General features: G+C 43.3%; 1 protein-coding gene and 1 pseudogene across 8 annotated transcripts in view; both read left to right on the top strand.

Moving 5' to 3' along the window:
• TJP1 (tight junction protein 1) overlaps positions 1 to 22,205 on the top strand; it is a 589,472-nt gene extending 567,267 nt beyond the window's left edge. For 5 of the 7 annotated variants that reach the window (XM_082253420.1, XM_082253422.1, XM_082253424.1 and 2 more), the window contains 3 exons: positions 2,739 to 2,956; positions 3,048 to 3,191; positions 20,490 to 22,205. In XM_082253420.1, the coding sequence (XP_082109546.1) occupies positions 2,739 to 2,956; positions 3,048 to 3,191; positions 20,490 to 20,584 (457 nt within the window). In that variant the 3' untranslated portion in view covers positions 20,585 to 22,205. The remainder of the gene's footprint in view (positions 1 to 2,738; positions 2,957 to 3,047; positions 3,192 to 20,489) is intronic. The other 2 variants (XM_082253421.1, XM_082253423.1) reach the window with 2 other exon arrangements.
• On the top strand, positions 3,478 to 17,062 carry LOC309554540 (annotated as a pseudogene). The gene is made up of 4 exons: positions 3,478 to 3,581; positions 4,080 to 5,516; positions 16,754 to 16,805; positions 16,922 to 17,062. The product of its transcript is annotated as an uncharacterized misc_RNA (transcript).
• Positions 22,206 to 23,066: the final 861 nt, after the last annotated feature.

The following is a 23,066-nucleotide window of genomic DNA, read 5'->3' on the forward strand; positions in this document are numbered from 1 at the left end:
ATGAATCATCAGTGACATTGCTAATTTAATGTGCAGTGAGCAGGCTAGAGGAAAGGAAGTGGAACTGAAATTGCAAAGATGAATCAGGAATTAGATATCAGCCTGCCCAGCTAGGAGTGTGTGACTCACAAAACTAAACAAAATTGCAAATCCTTTAGCCAGTAAAGTAGTTCATGTTTATTTGCACTTTTTATACAGGTTTATCTAGGTGTATTTTACCCTTTTATAAAGCAAAACTATAACTTTCCCAAGCATATTGATCATAGTACCACGCTCCCGTAAGTTATGACGTTATACTTGTGAACTCAAAAGACATTTAATTGAATTTACCCATCGCTACTAGAAGTGTTCTTTGGTAAAATGCAGCATTTTCAGGACAAGCAGGTGAAGCAGAAACCAGTTGATTGTGTGGGAGCATGGTGATTCATGAAGGTCTGTGTAGTCCAATTAAAATGCTGTCTGAAATTGTACAGTACGTGAAGTGGCTGCTTTGATCTCTCACAGGCATGATTAGGACTTGCAGATAGTTGCAGCATTTTTGCAGTTGAACTTTAGGCATGTTTTTCACTGTATAATTGCTAAAATTGTGTCCTGGAGCTACAAGTTATTCACTAGAAGTATTAGTCTATCCAGAACTGATTTCCTAGTTGTTAGTGAATGCTGGCCAAACCAGTGTAGAGTCAAAGCCATGCTAGATGAGGAACTCCCACCCTTACAATCAAAAAATAACATCTTTAAATCCTAAGTACATGGAGTCCAGCATTGTCTTGCTTGTAGTGAGGGTTTTTCCTAACCTGTGCCTCTCTGCCACCATCTTGAATTCATATCCGTCCATGTGCAAATATGATTCAGGTATCTTTGCCAGGTATACGGGTCCTTTAGAACCCTTGTGCATGAGCAGACACAACACAAGCCCTGCCAGTAAACTGGCAGAGACCCCTGCACCATTTCTGCACATGTGTGAGCTGCCTCCTGAGATAAGTAAAATTCCTGTTCTGCTGGCATGCACATAAATGCCTCAACAGATCCCGAAGATGGTGTTCCTGCGAATGCGAAAGGTCTACGTATTCCATGTTCAGCTAGGCGAGAATGATGGACCTGAACTTTAGAGGAAATATTTACGTAAAAAAAATTGGCTAATCTAGGGAGGGAGGGAAGAAGAGATGGGGAGGAGAACGCTAAAAAAAAAGGGTGAAGGTTTGCTTAAAAATGTTGAGGTACATTGGCAGCTTTGACTGCACTCCTGACATCCCAGCAATCCCAGCTGGTTCACACCATACCTGCACAGGAACACACTGTGCAATTCACATGCAGTTCTGTGCTGTGCGATTTTTTCACATTTAGAATGGGCTAAAATTGAACTGCACCACACCAAGAGTAGTGCATACTGTACTTTTAAAAAAGCACTGCAACTGGATCACTTGGTACTTTTGTACCATGCAATCTGGTGCAGGCAAACACATTGTGTTTGTGATCTGCATTTGGGGTGTCATTAACCTTATTATTGACACTTGCTACACACTTGAATGCATTTTGCATGCAATGTGAACTGGCCCCTAATCTTACTTTGACCCCAATACAGAATAGGCCTGGTCTGTCGTCTTTATATGTTCTAAGAAGACAGATGGCGGCTAACCATAGCATTTGGTATACATCTGGCAGATGATCTAAGGCTGTCCTCCTAAAATTGTTTTGGTTCAACTCGTGAAATCTGTACGACAATTCCAATAAAGCCTTTTAAAGATGTTTTTCACCCCGTTCCTAAATTTGGAGAGTTTCTGAGAATATGGCCAAGTTGTGGCAGAAACAGCAAAGCAGCCATGTTTTCTCCAGCAGCTTAGAAGCCCCCCGAAGTAGCTGATTAGTAGATATAGGTGAAGAAGTTTTTACTTTCTTTGTTTATTGGCTCGTGTATGCCTGGGCAAAAAGAAATTCATATGCAGGAAATCTCTGCAATATGTGCACATTCCCATTGTTTGGGAAAAAGGCTGCTGATGAATTCCTTACTTTCTATAGTTCACTGACTGCTAAATGTTTTTTTTAAATTGGTTTTGCCAAGACACATACGTTTAGGTTCCATTTACACTTGTGCGATTTGTCATGTGACTTTGGACACTAAAGTCACATGACAATTCACACCCCATGTTTTTCAGTGACAACCTTTCAAATATGTGGGACTTAGTCGCAGAAATTTTAAAAAGGTTCCTGCAGTATTTTGGTCCGACTTGAGTGCCATGGACTGCATTGTAAACCCTGCACAAAGTCGCATGAAAGGCACACCTGAATGTTATACATGGGTGCAACAGTTGTCCATTATCATTACATAGTTAGTCTGGCTGAGAAAATACACAAGTCCATCTAGTTCAACCAATTGGTCGAAGCCACATCCAAGTTGCACTCCAAAGTCGTGTTGTATAAGTGTGAATGGAGCCTTATTGTAAGAGATATGTTTGCGAAAGAGATTGACGGGGGGGGGGGGGGGGGGGATTTACTAAAATTGGAGTGTGCAGATCTGCATCTAAACCAAACGGCTTTCATGTTTTATTGTCAAAGCTTAAATGAACAAGTTAGAAGATGATTGGCTACTATGCACAGCTGCACCAGATTCGGAGTGCTTCAGTTTTAGTAGATCTCCCCCAATGTGTTGGCCTAGGAATGCAGATCTAATGTATGTATTACACTTATTTATAATTTCTAGTTTATATCTGTGTTTTCCTTACCAAATATTTCTGTTTTAGTCCCTCTGCCCTTGAAGACGATGATGAGGATGATGCCCACACTGTGGTGGCAACTGCTCGAGGCATCTTTAATAGCAATGGCGGTGTGCTGAGTTCCATAGAGACTGGGGTCAGTATCATCATACCTCAAGGAGCGATCCCTGATGGCGTTGAGCAGGAAATCTACTTCAAGGTCTGCAGGGACAACAGCATCTTACCACCTCTGGATAAGGAGAAAGGTTTGAGGATTCTGTTTTTTTTCTAGAAGAATATAACTGCATAGTTCACATTGTATATATGATTTCTCATATTTGGGTTTCTTGTTTGCAGGAGAAACGCTGCTTAGTCCGTTAGTAATGTGTGGACCCCATGGATTGAAATTCCTGAAGCCAGTGGAGCTGCGCTTACCACACTGTGCGTCTATGACTCCTGATGGTTGGTCTTTTGCTCTAAAATCATCCGACTCCTCGTCGGGTACGCTTTTTCCATCTGTCCTTTTGGGTCGTTTGGTTGCTCTCGCTTACATAGCATGAATCATTGGATACCAAGATTTGGTCAATTGAATTCATACATTTGCATTTCCGTTTCACTTTCATTTTTTTCACATATGTACGGCTTTTTACAACCTAAAACGTTTGTATAGTATTATTCCAGCTGTGCAGGTTTATTATTTTTTCTGTATTTGTATATTTTGAGAGTATAAACTGCTTGAGTGTTTATGTCCCCATCTGTATAATGGAATCACACCACCGTTCTTCACATGAACAAAGCAAAATTTTGTGTGGTGGCAGTGCATGGTCAGCAACTGAGAGATGTTAGCCATCTGTTAAAAAGTAGCATAGACAATTTATCTAAACTTCAAAAGTATACAGATGTTTCAAGGACACACAAGCTCCCATTACATAGGTGATATCATGTTGGCTATGTCACCTTGATGCATACAACTGCCCTAATGTTTTCAGTTTATAGAAAAATGAATTGTGTAGAAAGTTGGAAGTTTTAGGCGAAAGTACCTACCTCTGTTACATTACATAGCCAGGCATGTAAAAATACAGTTTCTCTATTGTTCATTGACGAGCACAGCTCCTGATTCTTCTTAACCATTGGGTTATAATGCCCCCTACAAGAGTAGGACACAAGGCAGGAAAAAGCTTGACTATGCCTATGAGCAGTCCCAGAGAGTTTACACCCACTCTCAGCTATAGGCACCAGGGCTGTGGATTCGGAGGAAATTTTGGGTACCTGGAGTCGGAGTCGGCAAACAATGCACCGACTCCGACTCCTACTAAATTTTGATTGGAATTAAAAAAAAAAGCAAGTTTAAATGTCCCAATTCACAAGAAGTTATAATTAATGACTTAGTATAAGGAAACTTATAATTGAGGAGGCCAAATGTAAAAAGGAAGAACTACAGAAAGTTCTGAAAGGACGTTTTGTCTTCCTTTAAATGGATGCATGCACACGTCACAGAGTTAATTATTTTGCTATTAATGTTAGATTTGTGGATGAAAATAACAAAACAATAACACGGACCCTCGGATTAAAGGACACTCAGGCACATCACACCAGTGATTACCTTCAGAAGTTAGTGGTGTTCTAGAAGATTTTGAAATTACAAAGGAACAGATTTTATGTGTTGTGACAGATAACGCTTCTAACATGTTGAGCACAATTGAGAAGATGAATGTAGATGAAGAAGGTAACAAACAGATTAGAGTTAGAGGAAGACAGCTCTGCAAGTATTGGAGAAAGTTTAGAAACTGAAGAGAATGCTGACATTTTTTTTAGACAACTTTGTTGAAGAAGCATTGAAGCTTGCTACTATTCATCATATGCGATGTGCTGTTCATACACTGCAACTTGCCATAAGAGATGGATTAAAAGATCGCCATGCAGCTACACTAATTGGCAAATTACGGCAAGTAACTGTTGCAGCCAGGGCCCCGAAAACGGATGCAATTTTGAAAAGACGTGCAGGAAAAGGAGCCATTTTGGATCAAACAACTCGCTGGGGAAGCACTTATTTAATGGTGAAGCATTTGCTTGAACTTAAAGACTTTATAGGAGAAATGGACAATGAAAATCTTGCATTAACTGAAAGCCAGTGGACACAAACAAAAGAGCTGGAGAACCTTCTTTCTCACCCCTTCACTGTCACCAAGAGGTTGCAATGTGACGAACTGACCCCGGGTAAATTCCTCTTGGAATGGAAGAGCCTGTTATATCGCCTGAACAAAAATGGAGGGTTAATAGCTGAGGGCATTGCATCTTCAATGATGAAAAGAGAGAGTCTTTTGCTGGAAAATGAAATCTTGTTAGCGGCTATTTATCTCGATCCAATGAACCGACTTTTGTTGAACAGTGAACAGACTGCTACTGGGAAAAGGCCCTCTATGATGTAGCAGTTCGCATGAAGGGATTACGACCTGAAATACCTCCACAGGATGAAGTTCTTTTAAGCAATAGTGGTAACTCAGGATCATCTTCTTCAAACGAAGAATTAGACTTTGATTCCTTCTTAGACAAAATGAAAGTTGCTAAAGGAAAGCGACATCGCATAAGCGTTACAGAACCAGTAAATGTCCAAATAAAAAAATTCCAACAGGAGTTTTATAAAGCACTAAAAGTAGTTGAAAAGTATATTCGCTCATCAAAACTTACTGTTGAAGAAGCCATCCTTGTTTATCCAGAGATTGTTAGTGATGTGGCCAGAATAGTTACTGCAATGCCACCCACCCAAGTCAGTGTCAAAAGATTAATACATAATAATACAGAGGAGTTGGAGTCGGGGAGTCGGAAGTATAAAAAACTTAGTCGGAACATTTATCTACCGACTCCACAGCCCTGATAGGCACTCAGTTTGTTTCTGCCTAGTCAGGAGTAGGGACCTAGTTCCTTGCTGGGATCTCCTGGTCCTGGTATTTTTTTTTCTTTTTAAATGGAATTTTTTTCCCTCTTTTTATTATTTTGTTCCTGTGTGATCTACAAGCAAGTGTCAGACTGGGCAATGAACTGGATAATCTAGATCCTTAGGGTCCCCCCAGTCCAACCAGCGAGCGCGTGCAGACTGCAGCTCCGTGCTAGGTCAGCCGCAACATAGCCCCACTGGACGGGGGCTGGCCTGCGAGTTAAACCTCTTGCGAGGGCGCATACGAGGCTGCCTGAGTGGCAGCGTTTCCTCCTGGCCGACAGCACCCACATTACGATGGAGCGGTGGTCTGTCCAGAGCGGTGCCCACCCTGTTCCTGGTATGGTAAGTAGCTATCCCCCCTCTACTCTTGGAGGTTTTTGGGGTGGACGTGAACCCCTCTATGGGATGGTGGGACCCTCAGGTTCCCCTCCTTCCCCCCAGCCCCTCTAAAATTTTGATGGTCTCTGTGGGTCTTTCGGCCTCCCCCCATCTCTGGGTGAGGTTATGGGCTGGCTGTTGCCACATGCTCTTAAAGCGGGGGGGGGGGGGGTGTTTTTTTTGCTACTGACCCGATTTTCCTGGTGCACAACGGGGGGTTGAGCAGGGTTCCCTGACACCCTAGGGGTTAGTGACTAGGGCAGGGATGTTCTCTGGGCTCCCTCCGGTGGTTGTTGGGTTGGGGGAAAGTTTAGCATCCACGGGTAGTGCCTTACGCGGTCAGATCTGGCCTACTAGTCAGAAACTACGTGAGGCGGCCCCTGTGAGGATGGGTGAAGCCACTGCCTCCCATTTGGGCATCCGCCCTCCACTCCCCTGCCCCTGGGTGGTTGGCTCCGCGGGGGCTCGAGTCCAATCGGCTGGGCACCCACAGAAATTTAAGCCAAGGCTTGCAGCCTACTAGGCCATGCGGCCGAGTCGGGCGCTTCTATAGGGGGGCAGCCCCAGTGCGTTTAGCTGAAGCCCCCACTGTTGCTTTGGCCATATGCCAGGCTGGAATCCGTGCACTTGCGGCTCGGCCTCCACAAAAATATAGGCTCCGGACTGCTAGGCCATGTGGTCAGCTTGGCGCCTCCCTTGGCAGGAGTGGCGCTGTGGGGTAGCTTCATTTTTTAAATAACAGCCTTGCCGCCATTATTGTTTGGGGCACCTGCTCCTTTTAGCGCTGCGGGACCATCAGGGTACCCTACCTGTTCGTCCGCGTCACGGCGGGCGGCCCCTTTTAGGGTCTATTTCCAATTATGCCCTCTATGGAGGGCTCAGAGGGCGAATCCCTTGTTTTTTTGCGGGGTCCAGTAGATGGCCCACTAGTGAGCCCTTGGTCGGCGTCCCCTTTGCAAGACTGCAGTTGGCGACATCCCCTGATTATGTTTTCCGGGTGAGCTTAGTATATAGCGACCCGACTGGGTCTGCGTGCATGCACCCTGAGTGCTCAGATAGTGAGGATGTTTCCTCTGCTGCTCTAGCATGAAAAGGTGCTGGTGGATGCACTGTTTGTGTCAGACACTTGCGTAACACTTTAAAAAAGGAGGTTACATCAGAGGCACTGCTGCTTTTTGGCACCCGCAGGCCCTCTAAAGTGGTGAGGGTGTTCCCTTTTCAGCTTACTTTGACAACATTGTCACAAAACAGTGGGGTTGTCCTAAACGCAGTGGCTCCTAAGCGCATTTTGCTTGCGGTGTCCTTATAAGGATTAACTGCGTTAGAGGTGGACAGTCCCACCTGTAGTGGACTCACCGATTTCCAGGTTAAATAAAGCTACCTTCATTCCAGTTGAGGAGTCGGCTTTTAAAATATCCAGCTGATAGGAGGGCGGATGCTCTGGCCCGCCATATGTTCGCTGTGGCTGGTTTGGCACCTAGGCTGGTATTTGCTATTGCCCTGGGATCGCAAGCTCTGATCAAGTGGGCTAAACTTTTACGCCGGGACCTGGAGGGGAAACCGCTTCCCCCTGTCTTTGTGGAGCTGGCGGGTCAGTTGATCCAGGGGCTACAGTTTATCTGTGATGTTTCTTGGATGCGGCTCCTTTGATTTCTAGGCTGTCTGTATCAGCAGTGGTCCTTCGGCGTATTATCTGGCTGAAATACTGTTCTGCGGACCAGACTTCTAAGAAGGCCTTATCTGATCTCCCCCCCCCCCCCCCTGTAGGGGATTGCCTGTTTGGAGCTTCCTTGGATGACATTGTTATGGGTCTCACAGGGGGTAGGAGTAATCTTCTTCCGCAGGCTACCAAGGGCAAGGAGCCCCGTCATAGACATGGGCTATTCTCCTTGGCTCAGAAGAGGTTTTTTTTTTTCGTTCTTCAGGGTCTTAAGACAAGGGATCAAAGTCAGGGCCTCCACCGGAGGTTCCAAGAGGACCTGGTCTGTCAAGCCACAAGTGGGCTTTTTCAGACATGCGGACAAGGCTGCCCTCACCCGTATCTGGGTTGGGGGGACATCTTTGCTGGTTTCCGGATCCATGGACCTTCCTGGTATAGGACACGTGGGTCCACAAAGTTATTCGGTCAGGCTACGAGATCGAGTTTGGTCTTATGCTCTGGAAAGGTTCTTCCCTTACAACCTGCACTTGTCCGTAGATCACTTAGGGATCTCTTTGGGGTAGTGCAAGACTTGATCCTTTAAGGTGTGATTGTTCTGGTTTTTACTCAAACCTCTTTACAGTTCGCTGGAAGGAAGGCAAGGTACATCCAATTCTGGACCTCAAGGCACTAAACTGCTGGTGCGAGTACAGAAGTTCCACGTGGAATCCATTCCCAGGATAGTGGAATCCCTACATCAGGGGGCTCTCTTCTCGCATCTATTGACATCAAGGACGCCTATCTGCACATTCTAATATTTACTGGTCAGCAACACTTCCTCCATTTTGCCGCGGGCGAGGAGCATTATCGGTATGTAGCCTGGACCTTTGGTCTTGCCTCCGCTCCTCGGGTCCTCACAAAAGTGTTGGCCCCGTTTCTGGCATTGTTTGAGTCAGTTGTGGTACTGGGGTACCTGGACGATCTTCTTCTGTGAGCGTAGTCTCTGACTGCTCTGATGGTCAACTGGAGATTGCTCTGTGAACTCTTGAGTGAGTTTGGTTGGACTCTGAACCTTCAGGAGTCTGCTTTGGTTCTGTCCATAAAAACTGGACTATCTGGGTCTGACTCTGGACTCAGCCTTGAGCCAGAGTGTTTCTTTCTCTGGAAAAACTTCAGACATTGCAGGAGGCAATTCAGCTTCTGTTGTTCAGCAGACAGTCATCCCTCCGGGCTTGCATGCGGGTGCTGGGCCTGATGGTGTCCACCTTCGAGGCGGTCTGTTTGCACAGTTCCACACAAACTCTCTGCTAAAGAGATTCTAGTGAAATGGGACAAGGATCCACAGTCTCTAGAGGTGTCAGACAGGGAAAATCCTTTCTCCTCCTGTACTGCTTGTCACCAAAGAGGCCAGCCTGTCTGGGTGGGGAGGCGTCCTCAGCACAGATGTGCTCAGGGGGTCTTGACTCAGAGCGATAAGCCTTTGTCAGGCTCATTGGACAATTCGTCTTCAGGGGTGTCCGGTACAAATTCATTTGGACAATGCCACGGCCGTGGTCTATGTCAATTACCAAGGGGGCACAAGTAGTGTCCTGGCAGGTCGGTAAGTAGCTGTCATTCTAAGGTGGGCTGACCAATTCGTTCCAGCCCTCTCAAATTTCTGCCACGACTCCTGTGCTGGATCAAAGCAGAAGGTATTCTGTCCAGACTAACAACGCCGGTCTTGGTACGCTGATCGGGTACGGCTGGTCACTGATGCTCCTTGGGGGCTTCCTCCCAGAGAGGGATCGACTGTCCCAAGGAATGACCTTCCATCCTGCTTTACAGTCGCTGGCTTCGCGGCTTGGCTGTTGAACGCCAGGTGCTGAAGGATGGAGGTTTGTCTGAGTCAGTGATTCCTATGCTGTTGAAAGCTAGGAAATCTACTGCTAGGAAGATCTACCATCGTACGTGGAAGATGTACATTGCGTAGCGTGAGTCTCCTGTGGTTCATCCTCACTCCTTCTCGGGGGATCGGATCTTAACCTTCCTTTTAACGGGGGGTTGAACAAAAATTTGCCTTGAGTACCATCGAGGGCCAGGTATCGGATTTGGCGGTCCTTTTCCAATGACCTTTGGCCTCACACTCCCTGGTGCATACTTTTCTTCAGGGTGTCTGTTTGGTTCCTTCAGTGCGCTCTCCGTTGCCACCCTGGGATCTTAATATGGTGCTTTGAGCTCTATAGAAGCCTCCCTTTAAAAATAATTGGGAGGTTTCCCTGCTTGCGCTGCCCCTGAAGGTGGCCTTTTTTGGTGGCTATCACCTCTGCATGCAGGGTGTCGGGACTGGCGGCATTATCCTGTCATTCACCTTGTATGGGGTTTCACAAGAATAAGGTGGTGCTTCGCCCCTGTCCATTATTCCTTCCTAAGGTGGTCTCTGACTGTCGTTTGATGAAGACATTGTGTTGCCTTCCCTGTATACCAGGCTAAACACCCCTGAAGGAAATTACCTTGCATACCTTGGATGTAGTCTGGGCAGTTAGGGTGTACCTGGCAGCTAGAGTCTTTTAGGAAGCCAGACTCTCTTATTTGTGCTCAGGAACGGACCTCACAAAGGGTTGTCCGCTTCTTCTGCAACCATTTCCAGATGGATCAGACTGACGGTGGTTCAGGTTCCTTTCCCTGACAAGGAGCACTCTTACTAGGGCGCTTAGTATCTCCTGGGCTTTCTGTCATCAAGCGTCAGTAACACAGGTGTGCAAGGCGGCCACTTGGTCATTGGTGCACACTTTTTTACAACATTTTTATAAAGTGGATGTGCTGGCTGCTGTTTAGAGGACCTGGTTCTTTTTGAGGGTGTATTGTTTTTTTCAGGTGAGCTTTAGTTGTTTATGGTTGAGGTCCATGTTACCTGGTTGGCACCCCTCATGTTTAACACTGCTTTGGGACATCCCAGTGGTTAAGAAGAATCAGGAGCTGTGTCCGTCAATGAACGAAAGAGAAAATTGAATTTTGACTTACCGTAAAATCCATTTCTCTGATCATTGACGGACACAGCACCCACCCCTCTGAGGAGTTGGTTTTCTTCTGAAACTGCTTGTAACAAAACTGAGTGTCTATAGGTGAGAGAGGGTGTATACCCCCTGGCACTACCCATAGGCGTAGTTTTTTCCTTCCTAGTGTCCTACTCCTGTAGGGGGTAGTATAACCCAATGGTTAAGAAGAATCAGGAGCTGTGTCCATCAATGAACATCACAGAAATGGATTTTACGGTAAGTCAAAAATCCCATTTTTCCTATTTAGGCTGTGTAGACTGCTTAGTCGCCTTACTGATTATTTAAAAAGAGCGACCCATACCTCTGATTTGTGTTCTAGTTGGCAGGCAGTTAAGTTATATTATCTGATAGTGTGACATCAGTCTTTATAAATATGTTAATCCCCCTCCACTAAATAATTTGGACCAGGGCACAAAGCAAGGTCCATAAAGACATGAATGAATGAGTTTGGGGTGACAAAGAGCCACTAACAGTAAAGGTCATGATATTGTTTGGTATTTTTTAAATTAACCCAACAATACCATATGGAAATAACTTTAGACATGTTATCCTGAGAAATGCTAATCAACTCTTCAACTTCTTCCATCTTGTTGAGCCTCTGAAACCATTCCCACTTTGTCGGGAACACTAGTGGCAAGGGATACAATGTAATGTCTAGCAGAATTGTTCATAAACATAGCCAAAGACTTACAGTAGGTTACTTTTAGAATGGATGTGCAGTGGAGAAGGCACTGCACAAGGGAATGATTGAGCGTTTCAGTGTTATCAACCATAGTGACTTTGTGTACCTTTTTTCCACAAAGGAGAATAGCATTTTTGTACTCACTATAAAATTCTGTTCATTGGAATCTGAGGGACACCGAAACCCACCCCTCTGTGTTTTTGATCATGCTCTTTCTTTGCAACAAAACCAAGGCATGTTGGTATTGGGATGTTTTGTTTGCCAGTGTCCAATCTTCCTCTAGACTGCAGTATAACCAGAAGGTGAAAGACTTCCTGTGTACCTCAGTGGACTCCAAGAAAAGATTTTTACGGCGAGTTCAAAAATCCTATTTTTAGAATTTCTATCTAAAGCATCTGGTAATTCAAAAGTACTTAGAGGTGCACATAATGCTTTTTGTAGCAATTAACCCTACATCTTAAATTAAGGGTTTGAAAGAAAGCTTGCTGTTTTTAATGAGCCAGTGTGCTGTAATGTCTGGACTAATTAAATCACTTTGCAGTATTGAAATTTCTTTTTGGCGCACTCTGCTTCGAGTTTGCCAAGTCTCTTGTTTGAATATTTTCAAGAAAGGCTATTAATGAAGGCTCATTTAGTAGACTGTTTACTTGTTGGGACCAGCTTGTGCTCTCCTGAAAAGCAGCACAAAATGCCTTGTCAAAGATTGGTCCTTGCTTCTAAACTGCCCACACTTTGGATTCTACTATGTTTATAGTTACAGGGCCTTTTTTTTTTTTTATCCTAAAATATAGTTTTCAGAGGGAGGTCGTGGCTTCTCTCTGTAGTTATATTATACGGTGGCATTAGTCAAGGTATCCAATTAATGAGTAATGAATTGTTTTTTTTAAGCCCAGTTAGAAAATCTTTCTTAAAATTTTTATATAAAGATCCAAAGCAATGGAAGGAACAACTTGGCAGAACACATCACAGCTGATAACGGATGGAAACAGGATTTGCCAGTTATCAGCAATCCTCTCCTCACGCTGACAAGGTGTGAGGAGAGGAGAGCCAAAAAAAGGCAAATCCACACAGGGGACATCTGCACTGACAATCAGGGCACTGATCGTCAGTGTCCTAATGATCAGTGCAGCTCCAACAGTGCCCACCAGTGGTGCCCATTAGTGCGGCCTCATCGGTGCCCATTAGTGTGGCCTCATCGGTGCCCATTAGTGCGGCCTCATCAGTGCCTATCAGTTAAGAAGAAAAATTTCTTATTCACAAAATTTTATAACCGAAACCCAAAAAACAACCCCTGTGGTGATTAAATGCCACCAAAAGAAAGCTCTATCTGTCTCGAAAAAAAATAAAATAAATTAGTTTGGGTACAGTGTTGCATGACCGCGCAATTGTCATTCAAAATACAGCAGCGCTGAAAGCTGAAATTTAAACCTTGGCGGGGTGGGGCGGGGGGCTAGAAAGTAGGCAAGTGGTTAAAAAGACTAAAAGAGCAGTACTGTTCGAATCGGATATTGCCCATTAGGGCCAGGACACAGAGCATTGAGGTTTGTTACAATAAAACACTAATGACTCTCCATGAGACAAGAATAAAAATGTATTACAAGTTCTTTCTCCAGGTTAACAGCTGTGAGTGGTACACTTATTTTGATCTCAATCAAAGACCATTATTATCATATGAGCATAAAAGTTTCAATCAGTGGCGTGTATTGTAAATCCTCCTAGAATTCAGTTAGAATTTCAATCCAGCTTCCTTGTCCTCAGCAGAACACATCTTTTAATATTAGCAAAATCTTAGGCAGCAAAACAGCGAGTCCCATTTGCAGACCATTAAGTGCAAGTTTTGCGGATTTATTATGAGAAATATAGTAATATACTTCTGTAACAGGTTTTCTGTTCACTGGCAGGCAGTTCTGCTGCATTTAAGAGACAGAAGTCAGAGGAATTTTGTTAACGACTATTTTCTTGCAGTAGTTCTCTTAAGAACTTCCTGTATCTAATTCACCTAAGAATTTGCACCACTTTTGGTAAAAACAGGCCACAGATTTAGGTAGGTTCGAACTACCACCACTTTAGCAACCTATGGCATCTGGAGCAGATTCCTAAAGACCTACTGCCAGTTTCGAGTAGCTAGCTAGCCGAAATTAAAACCAGCTCTAGGCTGCTACTCAGTGGGCATGTCCATGTTGGGAAGCTGTCTTTATCCCCAGCCCAAGTCAGCTGGGAGATTCACCAACTAAAAGGTGAATGTAAACAAAGGGACCAGGGATACCGCTGATGTCGTTACCCAAAATATTGCAATGCATATATTTGGGAAATAACAGTAGCTACTAGTTCCCCATCAGGTCCCCCAGAAGCCGGCCATACGTGGATCAAAATTTGGCCAGTTCAGGAGGGACTGGATGTGTTTTAATCCATGTATGGGCACAGATTATACAGAAATCAATCTACAGCCCTGTTGGGTCTTCCCTGCTTAATCACAGCTGCAGGCTTTAGCCAGCAGCCATGATCAGTGTATTCTGATGGAAGGGAAATCCCCCTGCCATTAAATACAATATCTAAATGGGGAGGATTCCCCTACCCACATCAAATGTGTGGCTGGGGGAATCGGGTCAGTTTTATTTTTCCTTCAACCACCTGGTTGAAAGCAAGAAAAGAACTCGTGTATGGGACTGCCTTACTTTCAATTGACAGTGTGTGGATTCAGAGGCTGCTACACCCTTTTTACATTCCCTCTTGTCTTTTTACTATATTGGTATTAAAGTGGAGTTCCACCCATTTTAATAAGTTTAGATGTACGTAATCCCCTTTAAAAATACTTTTACCAATGGAAACTATTTTTATATTTTTTTGCAAGGAAATACCTTTTTTCTTCTTTATTCATCTGCACTTCTGGGTCCTGCCGCCTATAGGCGATTACGTCACTCGGCGATTGGCAAGGGCTGCTGGGATGTATCCCAGCAGCCCTTGCCAATCGCCTAGTGACGAAATCTCGCATTATTACACCGGCACCAGCTGTACTCGGATGTATTGCATTGAGTCCATGCTCCGCCCAGCCTCTGCCCCCCCGCCTCCTCTCAGTGAGCTCTACGGGATGTATTGCTTTGAGTGTGTGCTCCGCTCCACCTCCGCCCTGCCTCCTCTCAGTGAGCGCGGACTGAAAGCAATACATCCCGTAGAGCTCACTGAGAGGAGGCGGGGCGGAGAACGAACTCAATCCAATACATCCGAGTACAGCTGGTGCCGGTGTAATAATGCAAGATTTCGTCACTAGGCGATTCGCAAGGGCTGCTGGGATACATCCCAGCAGCCCTTGTGAATCGCCGAGTGAGGTAATCGCCTATAGGCCGCCGGACCCGGAAGTGCGGATGAATAAAGAAGAAAAAAAGGTATTTCCTTGCAAAAAAAATAAAAATAGTTTCCATTGGTAAAAGTATTTTTAAAGGGGATTACGTACATCTAAACTTATTAAAATGGGTGGAAATCTACTTTAATTAGGGAGGGTTTTTTAGTTATCTGGGTGGAAGAATATATGATAGTTATCAGTAAACTTCATATGTGTGACTGACACTGTAAACTAAAATTTTGTTTTTTTCACCATCCTAAGTTTTGTAACTGTCCTCCGCAGAATGCGGGATCTTTGAGAACATTCTATAGACAGCTAGATTTAATGTCCCTCATGACAGGGATCAAAATGATGTAGTTAATCGCATTCACCACTTGGGGGCGATGTTTCAATAGTTTGTAAACATGATCTGTACATTAGTGTTTCTAGCTGTACGTTTCATTTTTAATGTACGTTGACTACTATTTTATGTATAGAATTAGGGGAAACACCGACACTACTCCTATATCAGGACTTCATTTCCTCATTAGGCGTTAAACTTAGGTTTACAGAAACTTCTAAATATATATTCAAAGAAATGTTTGCTCTTTTAAAGTGATTGTAAAGTCTAGTTTTTTCTTTGTTTGTTTAAATAACAAACATGTTATAATTCCCTCCTCTGTGCAGTTGATTTTGCACAGGGCAGCCCGGATCCTCCTCTTCAGAGGTCCCTCGTTGCTGCCTCTGCCCCTCTTTCCTGTCTAGTGCCCGCACAGCAAGCAGCTTGCTATGGGGGCACCCAAGCTGTGTTTCCTTTCAGATACAGAGCTGCGGTTCAGCCGCATCCCCTCTCTCCCTCGCCTTGGGTTTCATCCCGGTGCGGGAGGGATACTATATCCCTTGCTTTCTTACACAGTTCTGTATTGCATTGTTAGGATGTATGTTACATGATTTCTGTGATCCATGACCCGCTGTGGCTTTCCACGTTCGGTCATGGAACCTCTATATGTGTGTATTCATGACATGATGTGTCTTTTAATCCAATAAATTACATACATTTTATTTATTATTTTTTCATGAATTATTGCCTCAAAAATCCCCCCCTTTCTTTTTAGAGGAGATCAACACTTTTTAGTGTTATTTTTATGTACCGAATATTTGGGATGATGGCAAATGCAGGTCACTAATCATCTGGAACCAATTTCATTGTCCAAAACGTCTTGGTAGGCTGACTCCTTAAGTGCCCATTCACACTACCGCGAATTGTCAAGTGACTGGTCAGCCTGACAAGTCGCGGTCCATGCAGTGCTACGGGAACCATTCTAATAGGAGCGACTCAAGTCGCTCTGACTTAGAAAATAGTTCCTGTACTACTTCGGGGCGACATCGGAGCGACTTGCATTGACATTCATTATATGAAGTCCGTGCAAGTCGCGCCGAAGTCGCGGTGCACATGACTTCAGATCGCCCCCGAAGTCGTGCCGCGATAGTGTGAACCGGCACTAAGAGTTCCCTTCACTGGAACTAAGGAGCCAAGCCCAACTCCTACAAAAACAACCCCACACCATAATCCCCCCTCCACCAAATGGTTTGGACCAGTGCACATAGCAAGGTCCATAAAGACATGGATGCTGGAATAGCTGCAAAGGGTGGGCCAACTTGATTTTGAACCCTACGGACTACGACTGGGATGTCATTAAAATTCACGTGCGTATAAAGACAGTCCCAATACTTTGATAATATAGTGTAGATGTATAAAAAGGAAACATTGAGTATTGATCTGTCATCATCATTCACGTGAAGTGTTATTTGTCCCTCTGTCTAGTCTGCATTGGGCTCTGGTTGTTGCTTTGGGAAAAAAAAATCACGTCGGTACTTCATATTTTGATATGCCAAACATGCATTATAAAGCTTGTATAAAATGTCTTACATATTCTGGGTGCCGCACTTCAGATATACTTCTGAGCAGTTCCACAAGTACATTTTGCTGTGTGTGCTTGCTGTAAGAAATAATTTCATCATATTTGCATTTTATGGAGTGTTTTTATAAACAGTATCTCGTCTCTCTCCAGCAGTAAAAAAGACCACTTTCTCTATTTCATGAAATATGATGAAGTCATGAAAGTAGGTCAAAACATGATATGAAAAAACTGAAACCGATTACTTTGAAAGCAGTATTGCACAGATAGCTGTTTCAATGATTAAAAATAAAACGACTCAATTGATCACCCTTTTGATAGAACTTTATGTTTGAAGAGATTAGTAAAGCAGGTTCGTGTTTGGTATTCTGTCCACTGGATGGCAGTGTTCAGTTGCAAAGCACTTATGCACCATACTTCAGCATTGGACTTCATTTGCTGCTCATTGGTTATTCAGAATGATTTCTGATATTGTAGCTGAAAATTACTATCTGTGCTGTTTGGCATGTTGCCTTTTTTAGCATTCAGGAGCGTGTATTTTTCTTATGAAACACAGCTAGTGGTAATTTTGGAAATGTAAGTAGTACTAATCACTTCAGGCTTTCTACCCCTTTAGAAATTGATATATCTAAATGTAGCAAGGAGTTAAAGGCATATGATACCTTTTTGTCAAAAAATTTATAAATAAAGCCATATTGTAAAAAAAAAAAAAAAAAAATGTGCATTTATCAAAGTGATTGTAAAATGTATATATCTTTTTATTAAAATAACAAACATGTTAATATTGCACAGAGCAGGTAAGTATATTTGCACAGAGTGACGGTGAAACCTCCTTTTCTGGTGTCCTCCGCAGGCGCTGTCCACTCCTGCGCTGTGTCTGTCCCCATAGCAAGCTGCTTAGGATAAGTTCATCTTTGGGAACAGGTTACATGTTCCTCCTGTTTTTAGGATAGAACATGTAATATGTTCCCAATGCTGCAGCCGCTGTGTGGCAGCAGTACTGGCAGAAGTTCCCCTTTTTAAATCAGCACTGCCACGTCATTCATGTGTGAATGAACTACAAACTCCCACATTCTTTGTGGCTGCCCGCTTGTAATTCTCAATGAACTACCACAGCGCCGTGATTGTATCTGCTTGCCTGTATGGGATTTACGGGCACACAGATACCTGGAGGAGACCTGCATGGCACTAGCGCTGGTGCAATGCTTTACAGGTTTCAAAAAAATAAAATGCACATTTTTTTTACCTGCAAAAAAAATGTGCATTTATAATTTTTTTTTTTTTTCGAAAAGTGAACTTATCCTTTAAACCTTAAAGTGGTTCTAAAGGCTTCAGGTAAAAAAAAAACTTCATTGTGCAGTTCCTCCTGCAGCTCACATTAGCCTGATCCAGTGATGTGCATGTACGAAGAAGCTTTCCTAGGTTTCTTTCTCCTCATTGGCTGAAACACCGCATCAGGAGGAGCCATTGGCTCCCGCTGCTGTCAATCGCAGCCAGCCAGGGAGGGAGGATTGGGGGGCAGGGCTGAGTCGTGCTCTATGTGTTTCATATACGCATGGAGGCGGTTCAGGATTGGGCATGCACAAATGCCCCCAGAGCAAGCAGCTTGCTATGGGGGCACTAAGGGTGGAGGGGGCAAAAGTGCCCTTGAGGGACCCAAAAAAGGAGGATTGGGGCTGCAAAACCATTTCACAGAACAGGTAAGTATGACAGGTTTCTTGTTTTTTTTTTTTTTTTTTTTAAAGAATTTAAGCTTTACAAGCACTTTAAATATGGATGTAACATGACGCATAGACAGAAAGGTGGAAACAGACTTCAGTATGTTTGTTTTTTTTCTCTGCTTTTCATAAACTTACCAAGCAGTTTCTGGGACTTTTATTGATTTAATGCTAAAACTACTTAGAGTAGATAAACACTATCAAGCAGCAAGATACACCATTGTTTTTGTTTTGGGGTACAAAAGTAATCCGATTTCTAGTGCTATAATGAAAGGACCCATGTATGGATGTAATGGATATACATATTTTTTTTTTTTGACCAGCTTGTATGTTGAATATAGTTCAACTTACCTCTTACCTGGTACTGCAGTGAAGTGAATGCCTTCCCCACCTACCCCCGACCGAGCTGCTGACAGGCTTTTCGAGCTGCTCACCGGGAGAGCAGCGGACGGGCGTCCGCCTCCCCCCCCCCCCTTAGGGGGTTGGATATATGGACTGCCTGGCACCCCCCTTGATCCGCGGGGCATCGTGGGGGCTCCATTTGTTTTTGAGAAAAGTGTAGCAGCCATTATTGTGTGGGGGTACTCTGCCTGCGCATCTGCGTCACGGCGGGCCCCCCCTTTCCCCTTTCTAGGGTTTGTGTCCTTTTATGTCCTTTATGGTGGGCGACTCTAATGGCACTTTTCCACTGCAAGTACCGGCTCGGCTCTACTCGGCCCTGCTTGGCCCGGTTTGCTTTTCCACTGTTGGTACCGCATGGTATAGTGTCGGAACGGTTCGGTACGGTACGCTATAGGTTTGCTTTTCCACTAAAGTAGTACTAAAGTTAAGTGGGTGGGATAACAACGGGGTGGGTGGGATTCTCTGACCAATCAGTGGCTAGTAGTGACTGCATGCAAAGGATTGTGGGATATGGTACCGTACCGTTCGGTTCCATGCAGTGGAAAAGCAAACCTATACCGTACCGAACCGTTCCGACCCTATACCATGCGGTACCAGCAGTGGAAAAGCACAAAAGCGTGCCGAACCGGTACGGTTCCATGCAGTGGAAAAGCGCCATTAGGTCTAATAGGTGGTCCTTTTGTGGACCTTTTACCGGCGTCTCCTTGTGGGATTGTGGTCAGCGACCTCCCCTGCTTGTTATGTTGTCAGGGTGAGCTTAGCATATAGCGACTCTACTGGGTCTGCGTCCACCCACTTCGGGTGCTCTGTAGTGAGGAGGATTCCTCTTTTTACTGCAGCTGCCTTCTGCAAATGCATGGGGATGCCATTAATTCCTAATAGTTCCCCCGACGCAGCTGGAAAACGCGCATGTGTTCGCAGCCAGAAAAATGCAGGGTACCGCAGTACCATGTGTTTTGGTGCAGCGAGATTTTAGAAATTGTGTCTGTACAGTATTTGCATGCGCATGCAAGGGCGCTGGTGGATGCACTGATTGGATCAGTGCAGGAAACTTTGAACATGGAGGATGCAGCTGCTGCGCTTCAGAGGCATCGGTCACCTCAGGGCCCGCAGATCCCCTAAAGTGGCAAAGGTATTCCACTAGGGTCTCTGCTGAAAAAACATATATAATGTTTGGGGGTTGTGAGTAATTTTCTAGCCAAAAAAATGATTTTTACATGTAGGAGAGGAGTGCCAGAATAGGGGCCATTATGGAAGTGGTTAAATGCACAGAACATCCAGCAAGAGCATAACGGCAGCTGAAGGCACCCAGTGCATCCTCGCTTAAAATTCAACCAACTGTACAAAATAGTGGCAACCTATAACACTTCTGACCAAGGTGCTGTAAATATACATGCATATTGTAAAATGGTAGTCTCCAAGTTTGAAACATATGTAAGGAATAGAAAAAGAAAATTGTTTCAATTTTCTTCATCTTCTATCAATAGTGTACTTTTGATGTTTTTTTCCCCCATTTTTAAGAATGACCTATAAAAGGCAGTATAATGTGATTATAGGCATGCGTTACTTGGCTTTAATGTTTATTGAATTTTACCAAATACCAAAAATAAAAGCAAGAAGATATAAAGAGCCGTACATGTGTTGAAAAAAAGAGAAATTCTCAAAGCTATTAAATGTATTTTTTTTTACATCATGGCCTAAGGAAAATTGATGTGTTGTGGTATGTATAGCTAAAGACTAACCTCTCTGTTTTCCCAATATATCTACAGGTGATCCCAAACACTGGCAGAACAAATCACTTCCTGGTGATCCTAACTATCTTGTTGGAGCAAATTGTGTCTCTGTATTGATAGATCACTTCTAAGCCTACAGTGTAAAGATCAGAAAAAATGTGAAACCTGCTTTGGACCTGTTTATCTTTACACATCCTATTGAGTATTATTTGATCGCTAAATAACAATGGGACTCATTAGTGCTAGGAATTTTGCCTGAACGTGCGTTTTACGGAGTAGACTTTAAAGCCATGGTCAGAATATGGGCCTCAGACATGACATATGAAGGTCATACCAATGTCGCACCTTTAGTGTCTCTTATAACAAATGCCTTTTCAGTTGCTTTAGTTTGTCTCCAAAGGACCAATCCTGATAACACTACAGTAAAGCCAGTTCCCAGAATGATACTTTATCCGGTCGCCCGATGTCACTGAAGGATACTGCGTGCGTTTTTTTCTTTTTTCTTTTTGGGTTTGATAGCAAAGACTAGCACTTTTACTTTTTATCAACTAGCATCTGCACCAGAACTCCAAGACGTGTTAGGTATGAAGGATCTACCAGTCATCCATTTTATTCACAACTCTGCTGTGGAGATAGCTAAAACTCCCGTCAGGTGTTCTCCAGCAGCAAAAGTTTGAATGTTAATACTTTATTTAAAATACCAAATGCCATGATTGTGCTTAATACGCAGCCCACCGCATAGTTCAGTAAAAAAAAAAAATAATTTATTTTTCTGCCCATTGCTGAAAGGGGGCCTGAACATGAACTGTGGACCCCTTTACAACTACAAGGTTTACAAGATTGACTGGTTCTGGTGCTTCTATGGATCTGTAAATTAACCATTTACTACACACATTTAACCAGCAGGGATGCCTTACCCTCATGTTATGATAGTCTTTGTTTCCTAATTCTCTGTTCTATGAAGTTCATATGGCTTTTTGCGCTTATATAGGGTAATGTATAATGAAGAAAGATTGCTGAAAATATGATTTATTGTGAACTTATTTTGGGGTGGACTAGCAAGGAAGGAGTTAACCTCTGCAGTCAACCCAGAAGATACTGAAGGAAATTGTATGTTTTCTGCTATGCATTTAAAGAAAATTCTCAAAGATGTTACAATGCCTGTATATAAAATGCGTGCATACCACTTTTTGCTTTGTTTTTGTTTATTTTTTTGTTTTTTTTTTCTTTTTTGTTTTTTCTTTTTGTAAATTTAACTTTTTTAAGCTTTACTTTTTGTAAAAAAAGAAAAAAGAAAAAGAAAACTGAACGTTTCTTAAGGATACCTTTGTACTCATACCTTTTTTGAGCCTTGAACTTTGTAACATCTGCAGCAATAAAGCGCATTTCTACAGTACTCACCACAAGAACATTTTGAAGCGAAATGCACAAAAATTGCTATCTTTATAAATGCTGAGCATAACTCCTCAGAATTCTCTAGTTTATTATCTTTAAAAAAAGTATCCCTGCTGCAATTTGTGATAAGGATTCTGTATAATGTGCCCTAAAATGTATTTTTTTACTAATAGACGATTTATTATGGCACATACGCACGGTTTCAGTAGAAGATACAGCACTGCATTCTCCTAATCAACTATTAGTTCTTCACGTGTGGCTGATTATTATTTTTTTTCTTTGCAGTTATTAAAAAAAATTACACATTTCTAAATATACAAATAAAACTGGTTTTAAAATAAAATAAATCAAATATTGCTTGAGTCTGTGGTTTGTTTTGACTCTGCATTTGGATCATGGGAGTTGAATACATCAAGTGGGTTGGGTGTGGGAGGTGAGTGCAGTGCATAAATGGCCCCAGCAGGTCCCCAGTCTTTCTATCCACTGCTTTAGGCTTCTGTTCTAAGCAACTTACAGGTTCTGCTAAGCTGTGCTATGATTTTTCTCCATGTGTTTTGAGGTATGAAGAAATCTAGGGTAGTAAAAAGACTGGGTATATTGAGTAGCATGAATGTGAGTAACCTTAGTAGGAAAGGTTACCTATAGCGCTTGCTTGATAGTATCAAATAAAGTGCATAAGTATTAGGTGCAAACAATGCAAATATGTTCAAAACTAGATATTAGTCCTTCATGATAAAGTGCATTGGTGTTAAGTGCAAAACAATGGCAAGTAGGTTCAAATCAATTTCTATACCATATAAATACAAAATTGCAAAATCACCTCTGAAGATGTCAATGCAGTGACGAAACGCGCAAGATGGTATGCTCGTCGTGACGTCACAGGAGCTGGGTGGAACGCAAACCGGTAGTTACCGCTCTCCACTCCACAGCTCCATATGTGACGGCGTTTTTTACATGCCTTTTACCGTGCAACCTTTAGATTTATCTATGTGCAAATAAAACCTTTTAAAAACAATACTGCACTATCTGGAGCTCTCCCTTTTTTTTTTTAACATACCCGGCTGGATGAGGACAAAGGAGGAGCGATAGCTGCTATTGGAGTAAGCGGAGATACCTACCCGGAGGGGGACCCATCCTGGCCCTGGTGGCCAACTAAGCGCATCTGGTCTTAATGCCATAAGGCAAATAAGACCCATTAATTCCGGTGAGTGAGCCATT

This window comes from Pelophylax lessonae, assembly GCF_965119305.1.
Source record: "Pelophylax lessonae genome assembly, chromosome: 4".
Lineage (NCBI taxonomy): Eukaryota > Metazoa > Chordata > Amphibia > Anura > Ranidae > Pelophylax > Pelophylax lessonae.